We start from the raw sequence: 12197 nt of genomic DNA, 5'->3' as shown, positions 1-12197 counted from the left end.
TTCCCAACCGGGGTTTGGCAGGTGCCAGGGAATACATGGAAAATTGCAGAGTAGCTCCAAAACTAACACCTGAAAGTGAGGTAGTAAGGGAATAACAAGTGAAATTATGATGTAAACGTAATGTATAAATGGTTGAAATGGCTATGTCTTATAATATATATAATATGAACACATTTGGAACAAACAAGTGGTGTTAATACTTGAATTCATCTGACAGGGACGTGGGGGTACGTCAGGCAAACAAGGTTGGGGGCCACTGGTGGCCTCACTTACAGAAAAAAACGTCATCTTTGCTGTTGGATTCAGCAATAGGGTTTAAAAAACCCACACCTGATTTTGTTAACATCTGCCTTCCCCCCTAGTTGCACCGCCAGTGCGCCTCCTCCTCCCAACCCACCAATGGGGAGCACCTATAATAAAATGATTAACCTCCATTGCAGCACTTCATTCTCTCGCACCGGCAGTAGGCGGTATACTGTAGCAAAAGAGACCGAAAAAATGTGGAGTGACTCCAGTCTCCTCCGAGGCTGGCGGACAAGACCGCGGAAGCAGCCCGTGTGATGCTGCTGCAACACCTCTGGAGGCGATGCAGGAGACGCGGTGCAGCAGGCAGTAAAGAAGGGAGGCGGTGTAGCCAGACAGACTACTACAACACCGCCTGATGGGGATCCGCTGATTGAGAAAGAGAGAGAGAGAGAGAGAGAAAGAGAGAGAGAGAGAGAAACAGCCCATGGTGGAGAGGCTAAAGAGAAGAAGGAGGGGAGACAACCGACACGAACGGGGATTAGGTGATTGAACCCAGTTTCTACACCGCCGACGGAGACCCCCAGCCTCCAGTCGCTGCTGCTTGGGGGGGAAAAAAGCCAAAAAAAAATAAACCCTGGTGGTGAGGTGATGGATCTGCATTCAGGTACCCCCCTTTTTTTTTTTATCCCCTTGGCTAATTAAACACAGCATGGCAAAATGGCCATAATAGGAAAGAGATTCAATTTCATGTTTTTGGTTGGTGATGGAGAGAGTGGAAAAAGGTGATGGTGGAAGAGAGGGGAGAAGAGGGGAGAGGAGGGGAGGGGGGCTTAGGGGTTGGGGGGGGGTTGGCCCGTGTGAATTGTAATGCGTTGGATGCGAATTGAAACGCAGTAGAAGCTTTACACAATAGGGACATACTGCAGGAAACAATTGAAGTCTTGTCTTTATGTTTGCCTTTAAAGTGTGTGTGAAGACTGTGAGTTGGAGATTTGTAAGAGTTGCAGATTGCAGCCTCATTGAGCAGAGATTGTCCCGCCGCTTGATTTACTGATTCCTATAATGGTCTGCCTCTGTATGCAGCGGGGTGAAGAGTTTCTTTGTGTGAGTTGGGGTGCCTTTCTAGGATGTTTTCTAGTTTATTTTGTTTAAAACAGAAGGTTAGTTCAACATCAATATTTTTCTGCATGATGGTGATGATTTTAGTGATGCAGTTTTGTTCTTTGTTTGTTTCTCTCTGTATGTGGATGTGTGTTACAGCTCTAAACAACAAAGTGAGCAGGATTTCAGCCATGGCACGGCTCGTCCTCTCCCTCCTGTTCCTGTGTGGATGCCAAAATAGGTAAACTAAAAGCTAAACATACAGTATGTGAAGATGTTTTTGAACATATAGGAAAGAAATGTCAAGCTTTAAAGTGGTTCTTTCATTTAAACATGCAACATACCCGCTAAATAAACAACTTAAAGACGCAGCTTTGCATTTTTTTAAAAGCAAAATGTATTAAAGTTGCTATTTGTGAAAACCTATTCAGTCATAAGTGTAAGTTGCAATCAGTGATCTGCACTATTGTAAATGAAATGCTTGGATATTCTTATACTTTTTTTGCTGAGGATTCCTGCCAGCTCTGCCTCCTCTTTGTGATTGATCGCATATCCGAGCTGCACTCTGCTCCACCACTGCTTAAGTGGCTGTCCTGCACTCAGGAAAAGCAAAGAGATCTTTGGCAATGCTGTCAGTAAATCATAGGAATAGTCCACTCTCATCTGAGTAAATCAATGTCTTTTAGGATCACACACTATGTTCTAATCCAGCTCTTAACCTGTTTTGGATGTATATCTTTAATACCTGAGCATGAGCACAGTGTTTTGTGCCATAGAGGCTGTGTTCATCCTCAAGACATAATGCTTCTTGCCATATTTGGTGGAGAAGCTCATTTATTTAGATCACATGTCAAAGCCTTAATTATCTCTACTGGTGGTTGTAAGCTGTATTTATGTTCAATAATTAATTGCAACAAGTCTGTCCTTAATGCAGTAAGCTAATTAATCACAGCAACCATGTCATGTTTGATGTCCTGCAGAGAATGGTCTACTGTTGTTTCTCCTCATAGTCTCTTTACTCTTGTTTCCTTTCTTTGTCTCCTCTCCTGTCCTCTCCTAGTCTCTGTCAGTCCACCTCAGAGGCTCAGAAGGAGGCAGCCGCCAACGACAACAGCACCGTTTTCACCAGGATCCTGGACGGGCTGCTTGACGGTTATGACAACAGGCTCCGGCCGGGTCTTGGAGGTTTGCTGGGGACAATTTCTTTCCCCTTATTTTACCATTTTAGCATTGCAGATGCAACATTCAGAGCGCTCTACTACAGGAGGCCCATATTCCCGTTGCGATTTCATGCACTGATTCATGGGAAATGCTGGGCGACCGTGCGAGCAGATGTGGAATTTGCTCCCGTGTCAGCTAAGGTGAACACACACACATGTTGATCACGTCCGATGTCGTGTTTCCTTCTGAGGATCATGAATTTCGGTCTGTGCTTTGTACGCCACCATGCCAGAGAGAGTAAAATCAATCAAGCCATCTTCTGCACAGCCTGATTTCAGTGTGCTGTGTGTGTTTTATACATGCTCTTCACCCTGGCAACAGGAGATAACCTTGAGAGCTGAGAAATTGCCATTCAAAGATGGAGATTTCTTTTTCTGAGAGGCTATTGAAATGAAAGCTTTTCATTTTTTCCTTTTTCGCTATCCCTGACTCCATCCCTACCTCGATCGCTAATGGTGTGACTCTTACAGCATTCATTCCCCTGATTTCTAACCAGCTCTTTATTTTGGCTTAATAACATTGGTCCTCATTCCACTTTGTTTCCTACATTCGTACAGAGCAGTACTTGTCCCGTAATAGGAGGAACTGAGGCTTTTTTCATACCAAATGCCTGATGTGTCATGGCAAAAGCCTGCTCTCACATCCTGGTAACGGTTGCTATCCTTGACAAGAGGGGCCTATAAATACATACCAGAAAAACATTCAGGCCTTCATTCAGCATTCAACAAGCTGCTCTCCACAGCACGGCCAATTCTGGTTTGCCAGGACTAAATTTATATGCATGGCGGAGATTTTGTCGGCTTTGTTGGTACAAATGACAGAAATAACGTCCTACCTTTTTCACATCATGCTCTCAAGAAATGCATTGTGAAGAAATGATGCAAGTACATGGATTCGTGTGAATATTGAGTTTAGTCTTTGCTGGAAACACGATGTGGGGTTTTGAATGCCAATATTGATGCTGAACACTGATTTCATTGATCAGTATCTTTAAACTTGACCATTTGCATGCTGTCAAGTTATAAGCAACCAGTATTTCCTTCCTAATTTTACATTGCCAAAGTGTAAAAGCCTCTGCAACTACAAGTAGTCGATTAATAGATTAGTGGATTAACAGAAAATGAATCTGCAACTATTCTGATAATTAATTGTCATTCTTTATGCAAAAAACTCTAAACATTCTCTAGTTCCAGCTTCTCCAATGTAAAGATTTCTTGCTTTTCTCTCTTTTGATGGTTGTAAATTGAATATCTTCTAAACAAGACATTTGAAGACATTATTGGACTCTGGGAAACTGAGGGGGATATTTTTCACTATTTTACAGACTAATCAATGAATCAATTAATCTAGAAAATAAGATTAATCAATAATACATCAAATTTATACAGAAATTTCGTGGCTGTTGTGGGGGAAGAATGTCCGCAATATTGATTTAAGGAAAAAAAAAAACTGTCCTATACTGGCCCTGTTAAAATTCATTTATGTTACAAAGCTTTTCATTGCCTTTCTTTGACCTCCAACTGTGCTCTCCCAACAGAGAACGTCACAGAGATCAAGACGAATATTTTTGTCACAAGCTTCGGCCCGGTGTCTGACACGGAGATGGTGAGTTCATCTGGAGCAAACACCATAGATACACAAAGACAGACAAACACACGTGTCTCCAAAAGCCATCCAGACTACTGTAGGTATTTTTAGATCGAAACATATATTTACATTTCATGAGACTGGCACCGTTGCTCCTGCTGTTCCTTGGAAGTACAGCCATGTCCTAGTTTGAAAATTGGCTCTTTTTTTGTCCACTTGTAAATGAGACGAAATTAATGCGGATGACTTAAAGCTTGAAGATTTAATGCAATGTGGCTGGCCCATTCCATCTTGTTCCAAATGATTCATCCCCTTATTAAACCATTCTCTTATGAACTTTAAGGTTCCACCTGGATAAGAAAAGGCATTAAATCTCCTCTTTCATTACGTCTTCTGTTCCACCGTGCCGTATCCCTGGCACATTTTGACACAGCAGTGATCAAACTTTCCACTTTCCTATAATTGACTTGAAAAAGGTATTGACAAGGGCACGTGATTGATTAATGAAATGTGGAAAGAGACTTGAATGGTTTTGCGGTCCATAAAAGCTTATATGTCAGTCTGCTAACAGCGTTATTATTCTGTGGGATGGAGTATTGTATTTGTTTCTTGTTCATTTGTTCTTTTTTAGCTTGAAGCTAATCGATATTTCACACACGAGTAGAGTAATGATGGATTTACGCACCGCAGTGTTTGATCACCGTATCCGTAAATCTTAGTGGATTTATGAAGGCATAAAGACTGTAATAGTAAGCACACTGTTTGACCATTTTATGCTGATTGGCAATTGAGTGTAAAGAAACAAGTTAAATTAGCTTTTCTTCCTCAGTGTACTTTCCTTGTAACACTAAATAAACCTCGAAATGTGAAAAAAACATTTAAAGCTCCGTTAGGGAATAATTTTGTGTGAAAGCACAACAATCCTATCAGTCTAAATCAGAAAATTAGGCTGCAACAGTGTTGGGAACCATGAACTGTAACCCAATATAACTTTAGATTCTTGCGTTGGGTAAACACACACCAAAAAAATAGATGATCTGAAATTTATGAGTGAAATAGACGCTCCATCCAAAGGAAGATCTTTTGCCTTTGGCGACCCTTCAGCATCTTTTGGGATAAAATGATAACAGAGCAGACAGACTGGTGGATATGATTGCAGTCATCACGTGGCTTCTGAGTCCTAACAGTTACCTCAGATGACTTTAGGGGTAAATGTGCAAAGCTGAAACTTGTGTTTTTCACCTTTTCTAGTAGAACTGTCTAAAATAGACACCTTTCTTTTTTCTGTTTGTCTCAGGAATATACCATAGACGTGTTCTTCCGTCAGAGCTGGAAGGACGAGCGTCTGTGTTTCAAAGGGCCCATGGAGATGCTGCCGTTGAATAACCTGCTGGCCAGCAACATCTGGACCCCCGATACTTTCTTCCTTAATGGCAAGAAGTCCATCGCTCACAACATGACCACACCCAACAAGCTGCTTAGGCTGAAAGATGATGGCACTTTGCTTTACACTATGAGGTAGGTTATAATACAGACGTCATCACAGAAACAGGTGTATTCTTTTGTAGGTTTGGTTTCACAACAACCCTCATTATAAACCTCTTCTGTACCCAAGGTTGGTTGCACCTGTTGGATTTGGATATCTTTATTAATTTCAAATATCATGCAAGTCATGGAAAAGTACATCTCTCTGCACTGTAATGATGTTCAAGGCGCTGTATTTTTACACCAGTATTATGACTCAAAATTCTCAAGTGAAACGAGGACCTCTCGTCCCTACAACATTTATTGGAGGAGAGAGAAAGAAAGGTTTAAGAGTAGCTACATCAAAATAAGGAAAATAGCCAGCAAGGCCAACAGAAAAAAACAATATTACAGCCTTGTGCTTGAAGATAAATACAGTGAGTAGAAATCCTCAGTGTGTGACTCAGACTGCAGGAGAACAGTGTCACCCAGTGGCCGCTCACAGTCATTTGATTTGTCCACATTGCAGTAGGACAAAGAGAAATAGTAAGTGTTTCATGCATTTCTTTAAAATCTTTTAATTTCTTCTATTGTTTTTATTTTGTTTACTCATATTGAGAGATTATGGAATATAAATCCCAGAATGAAGTGTCTCTTTAAATGTAGGGTTTTGATTAAAAACTGCAGAGGGAGATCATTCATTATGAAAAGCAGCCTCATTGTGAACTATAGTTTTTGGCAGTAATGTTGCAGTATATCAGAAAAAAAGAGGAGAAAGAAATAGGCCAACTCTGAACTCCAGATGGCGATCACTATAAAGTCAAACCACCAGCATTTACACACAAACAAAACAAGGTTAAAATGTGGGGAGAGAATGACATGAAATGAGCCCCTAAAGTAACTCTCGGACATAAAAAAAATTATTGTTTTTGTTTTGTGGAACACCAGCGTAAGCACGAGGACTTGCTTTGACCTTTGGACCAGAGAATTAGAATAATTCTACGCTTAGTGTTTATCCTCAGGAGTTACTGTAGCTGCAGGACTTAAGAGTGACTGTATCACGGATGAGAGCACTCTATCTGATACCAGTGCCACCCACAGGGAGAATAATGCTGGATGGAAGACAGATTATCCATATGCATCCATCCTGACATATATACATATACAAAGAAGAGTGCGTATTTATAGTCGCCTCTTTGTCGCACGCAACAACACTGTAGGTATACAGAAATACACACATCAAGCAGGGTGTCAAACATGTTTTCTGCACCAATCAGTTATAGTGACACTGAACTTTGACCTTTAAGCTTTACAAGTAAGGGATTGCATGAATGTGAGTGTGAGTGCAGCGTTCATTTCCATATGTGTAATTTTATGGAAATCTATGCATACATACAGAAATGCATATATATATATATATATGTATATATGACTATGTATGTGTGTGAGAGAGAGAGCTTGTGCTTCCATGATCTAAAAATGGCATCAGATTCCCTGCCACAGTAGAAATGAAGCAGCAGTAGGTTGCTTTTAATCGTCTGATTGTTACAGTACTGTGCTCGTCATTACCAGCAGAGCTTAACCACAGGCAGCACTGATTTTATTTCCTGCATAAACACACACGGACATATACACACACACATACACACACAGGCCATCTGGGTACTTGCAGGTTACAGCTAACTCAGCAGCAGCGGTTTTCTGTTTCTCTTTATGCCCGTTTGCTCTATGTGTTATTACATTTTACAGTTAGTTGTCTTAGAATAAGGATAAAAATGTGCACTGGTGGCAATTAGTGTTTTGTATTCAGCCTTCTGTCTATTTATACCCTATTATAGTACTTTTATAGAAAAGTATTGAAGTGGTAACTCTTCCCTTTGCCACAAACTGGGTTTGCACATTTAATGAAGGTGACAAAATATGCAAAATACCATAAAGACGTTACTTATTTTGGGGGTAAAATAGATGCCAGAAAGGTCTAACTCTCTGTTACACCTCTCATGAAGAAACTGTTATAGAAATAAACTCATTTAGGATTTTGGATTGGTAATGATGCATATAAAGTACTGTACTGTTTTACAGCTGGGGTCTCTGAGAGCCCAAAAAGTTTTCTGTATAAGACATTTGAAACATGTCAACAGTTCAGAATCAGTTCTGTGAGGTATTTTTTCATAAAATTAGGATGTATCAAGGTGATAAAACAATGTTACATATGTTTTTGAGCTGTTAAAGATGGCCCAGAGTCTGCAGGACCCCAACCAGAACATCAGGTTTAAATAAAAAGATGGCTAAACTATTGTATATCCTGCCACCAGCGATCATCATGAGCCAAAACCTCTCCAATATGAACAAAAAGTTGAATATTTAAAGAAAAAAATGCCCCAATTTCCTAATATAACTGTAGTTATATCAGCTTTACATGATTTACTATGAGAAACAATAAAGATTAAATTTAGCCTATAAATTGTTTCATAGCGTTCATGTAAAGTGTATGTAGTTAAAGCACGACAGATCCCCATAGGATCCACCCAGACAACACACAAGTGCACTCTGAATGTGTTAAACATGTAGCACCACACACACACATACAAACACACTCAGCAAAGATACAGCTGTACTCTTAAAACATGTACACACTAGTAAACAATGTATGAAACACCTCGCACAACTGTCCCCACACTCGCTCACACTCCTCTTTTTTCTATCCCCTATCCAAACGCGATTGTGCCGTCGCCTCATTCGAAAAACCATTACTCCGAGAACGAGTGGTTGGTTTTATAGAGCAAATTTCTATGCGTTTGTCTCCATGGATAATTCATAAAATGCCCCTTTTCACCGCACTCTGTGAGCTTAATGCATACTGGCTTGATGGCAGCCCATTATAGCCGGATACCAGATAGGCAGCAACATCTTTATCAGCTGGTTGAAGCCTCTATTTTACCACAGAGTGAGTGCATTACACACCATTATCATTAGGTACAGTTGAGTGGCCGTTCATGCTGCCTTTAGACTGGTGGCCTTCTATCTAATGATTTGAAAATGCTACCATACTGACAATTATTATATGTATGAATTATAATGACAGTTGATTTTTAACCTTTTTTAACAGTTTTATATTTTGTTTTTTATACCTTGGATAGATTATAAAACCCCAAATCCCATGAAAGCTACTGTATGAAATACAAGTTGAGAGAGTTTAAAAATGTGCTTGTTAGTGTGAAAAAACTGATGGTGCTGCATGGTGGCTCAAGTTAATACAGCATAAAGCTTTGTGATTCAAAACTCAGCCCTCTACGATTGTTGTGGCATCGAAGTTCATGACTTTTCTGCAAGGTCAGGTGTATTGGAAACTTTAGATTTCCATTTGGTGTGAAGTGAAGGTCAGTATGTTGCTCTGGGGATGTACTGGAGAAATGCTTTCCACTCCACAGTGCCTATAGGCTAACAGGATCATGGAAGAAAAATCATAACTATGTGACACATAGATTCTAACTTTAAAATGGACTGATTTAGATTTCTAGCACGAAACACAAATCAGAATACACCCAAAGTGAAAAGCAACTATCTTTACAGGCATCCCTGCTAATGGAGCAAGGCCACATGAATAATTAGAACAGGGTATAATAGCCAACAGTCATGTTCTAATTTATTTATCCCAAAGACACTCTTTCTCCTCCGTACAAAATCCTTCAGCTGTTTTAGACACAATAATGCAATTGGGTAATCCTGCAGTGATGTGGAAAGCAAGCTGAGCCCCAAAACAGTCGTCTCTGAGGGGACCAGAGGTGCCCTCTTATCCCACTTTGTTATGCTTCATGCGCTTTAACGATAGGGGGAAAGTCCTGCAGTAGATACGTGCAGGAGGTTTTGGAGCATAAGAAAACATGACCCAAGAGGATTTTGCCACATCTTGGAGACACAGTTGTCGTTAAGATTATAAAATAGCTCAGAACTGGAGAAAAAAATGAATCATTTACCTTATTCTGTAATTAATGTTGAGGTTGTTCGTATGCCTGGATGGTTCAAGCAGAAAACAAACGCCAGAGAAACTTTTAATGTAATAAATGTATGTTTTGTGCACTGATTTCCACACCACTTCATTTTTCTTCATCCAGCCCATTAAGTTCAGTGAACCCACGTCATCATATCACTGTATTACTATTTATTATCTTGTAAGGAGCAGGAATACCCAGAGGGATTTGATTCAATCTAGGGCAGCTAGCTTTAAAAAAAAAAAAAAAAAAAAAAAAACGAAAAGGAATAATTATGATGTTTGTATGCTTGATTTACTTAATCTTGTGGTTCTTTTAGCAGACTGAGAGGTACCATCACAGCATCGTAACCATGGCAGCTAAAATCTTTTGAAATGTGTTGCAAATGAAAAGCTATTGTTGTGTCTGTGAGGGATTTAGGTAGACTAATTGAATACATTTAAATGAAGCAGAAAATAAGTTCCACCTCACGTCCTTAGTGATTCAGATTTTGTTCATTAGGAGGTTAAAGATCTGGATAGACCAATAACATTTAAAAAAAAAAAAAAAAAAAAAAAAGACATGCATGAGAGTGTGAACCAGAATTCATTAAGAAAAACAATGAAATGTACAGAGAGACTGAACTCTCATGTAAAAGACAGAAACCAAATAACAGAGACGCTCTGTGGCCACCAGGTGGTGGTATTGTCACTGCAATACTGCAGTGTTGCTGTGAGAGGGATGTGCTGCACTTACAAGTGCTGTGCATGAAACTGATGAGAGAAAAACATCATCAGTGACACACTTTCTGAGTAATTTTACTTGCTGATGGTGACACTTCGGAATAATCTTCAAATTCCCTTCCACGTCTCTCTATCTTTATTTTACTGTTTAAGCAGATTCTTTAATAGTTACTATTGTAAATGCGGTAAAGCCACAACCGACCCACAAATAGCTTTTAGTACCCTGTAATTTTAGTGATCTAGCAATTGTAGCTATTCCTGTAATTACATGTTACTCTGTAAGCAGTTAAGTATTTAAAGGTTAGGTGAAAAGGGATCAACAGTAAGATACTAACTAAACAGAAAATGTGCATTTTCCCAAATTTCTTGCCGTTTGTTAAGGCTATGTTAGATGGTTAATTGATATATTGTATGTCTTTTGCCTTAGATTGACCATATCAGCAGAATGCCCCATGCAGCTGGAGGATTTCCCCATGGATGCACACGCCTGCCCTCTCAAGTTTGGCAGCTGTGAGTAAAATCATGTCTAAGTTATATTTATTTCTTAATTGCAGTACAGTTAACACTAATCCCAGCTATTATGATACACAATGGTGATATTCACTCCAGTGTGGTAAGTTTTACAAAAGTTTAATCTAAATATAGAAAACAATAAGACATCATTCTGGGTAATTAATGCATTGCATCTCTGACAGATTAGAAACATCATTATCTAGATTGCTGAGTTTGCTTTCCTTACTTTAAATTCATCATTGCCAACTTAAACACTTAAAAACGAGACTGTGTGAGTTTCAGTGAAAAGAGGCCACTGCAGCTACAAGTGATAATTATGGTACAAAGTTTGGCTAAAAAGCAAAGGTATTGTAACTGTAGCACAAGTGCAGAAGAATCATGAAGTCAGTATAGTGACTCTAGAGCAATATTTATTTAAACTAGCTAACATTAGCTAACATTAGCCACCATAAGCTACAGGTCATACCAGACCAAGTAAGGCTTTAACAGCAAAACCTCTCAGTGCAGTGTATTAAACTGAGCAAGGCTGCATTTTATCGCTTATGAATTAAACTTTTCATTTGTAAGAGCAAGAATGTATTATTTCTTCTCTCAAAAGTTACATAGTCTCACTTTAACTTTGTACTATTTTAAAATTTCAAACATTCAGAGAGGCAACATCATGCATGGGTAATTGTAAATAACTATATAATAATAATAAATGTAACTTGTTCCATATATTCATAACTCAAAGCCAAAACATTGTGAGTTCAAGAAGATATACTGTACATGCAGCTGCACTGACTGAAGTCTCACTGGCAGCAGTAAGATAAAGACGTTAGCCAGAGAATTTTTCTCAGGGACGACCTAGAGAGGATCATGAACTGGCAGTAAATCATCATCGGTGTGTTTTGCAGTATCAGTTGCAGTCACTTTAAAGTGATTTTATCCAAACTGTATGTTCCTGGATAACAGTAACGTGTCATCAACTGGTTTTCCTAATGGACCTCTGAACCGGCTGATTTGAGCGGTTTCCTTGATAAATATTTATAGCCCTCTCTTGCAACAAATATTAACAAAACTTAAGAAGAGAAGAGAAGATCACTGCATGTTCTGCAACACTTACTAAAGCCAGTAGACGGAAGGGTTTTCCTTAATGCCTTCTTAACGGGACAGTATGTCTGTGTGTCCTACCAGTGAAGACATGGATGGACACCTGAGTGGCCCTGGGGGGTATTTAAAGAAAGATCTGGCTAAATGCCACACCTTGGGAGCCTCTTGGCCTAAAAGGATGAGGCTCTTATCCCCAGATTTCAGTGAGACACAGTCCACCCACACTCACTATGTAAAAAGAAGCACATTTGACTGCAAT

General features: G+C 39.5%; 2 protein-coding genes across 3 annotated transcripts in view; one reads left to right on the top strand and one right to left on the bottom strand.

Annotated features, from left to right (window-relative positions):
* Positions 1-12197, bottom strand: part of LOC122976597 (gamma-aminobutyric acid receptor subunit beta-3-like) — a 63909-nt gene that overhangs the window by 40520 nt on the left and 11192 nt on the right. The window lies entirely within an intron of this gene.
* LOC122976599 (gamma-aminobutyric acid receptor subunit alpha-5-like) overlaps positions 134-12197 on the top strand; it is a 29848-nt gene continuing 17784 nt past the window's right edge. The window contains exons 1-6 of the mRNA XM_044345171.1: positions 134-910; positions 1507-1588; positions 2408-2532; positions 4106-4173; positions 5453-5673; positions 10761-10843. Coding sequence (XP_044201106.1) covers positions 895-910; positions 1507-1588; positions 2408-2532; positions 4106-4173; positions 5453-5673; positions 10761-10843 — 595 coding nt within the window. The 5' untranslated portion in view covers positions 134-894. The remainder of the gene's footprint in view (positions 911-1506; positions 1589-2407; positions 2533-4105; positions 4174-5452; positions 5674-10760; positions 10844-12197) is intronic.

Source organism: Thunnus albacares, chromosome 24 (genome assembly GCF_914725855.1).
Source record: "Thunnus albacares chromosome 24, fThuAlb1.1, whole genome shotgun sequence".
NCBI lineage: Eukaryota > Metazoa > Chordata > Actinopteri > Scombriformes > Scombridae > Thunnus > Thunnus albacares.
Note: the sequence above shows the minus strand (reverse complement) of the source record. Positions and strands in the feature narration are given on the sequence as shown.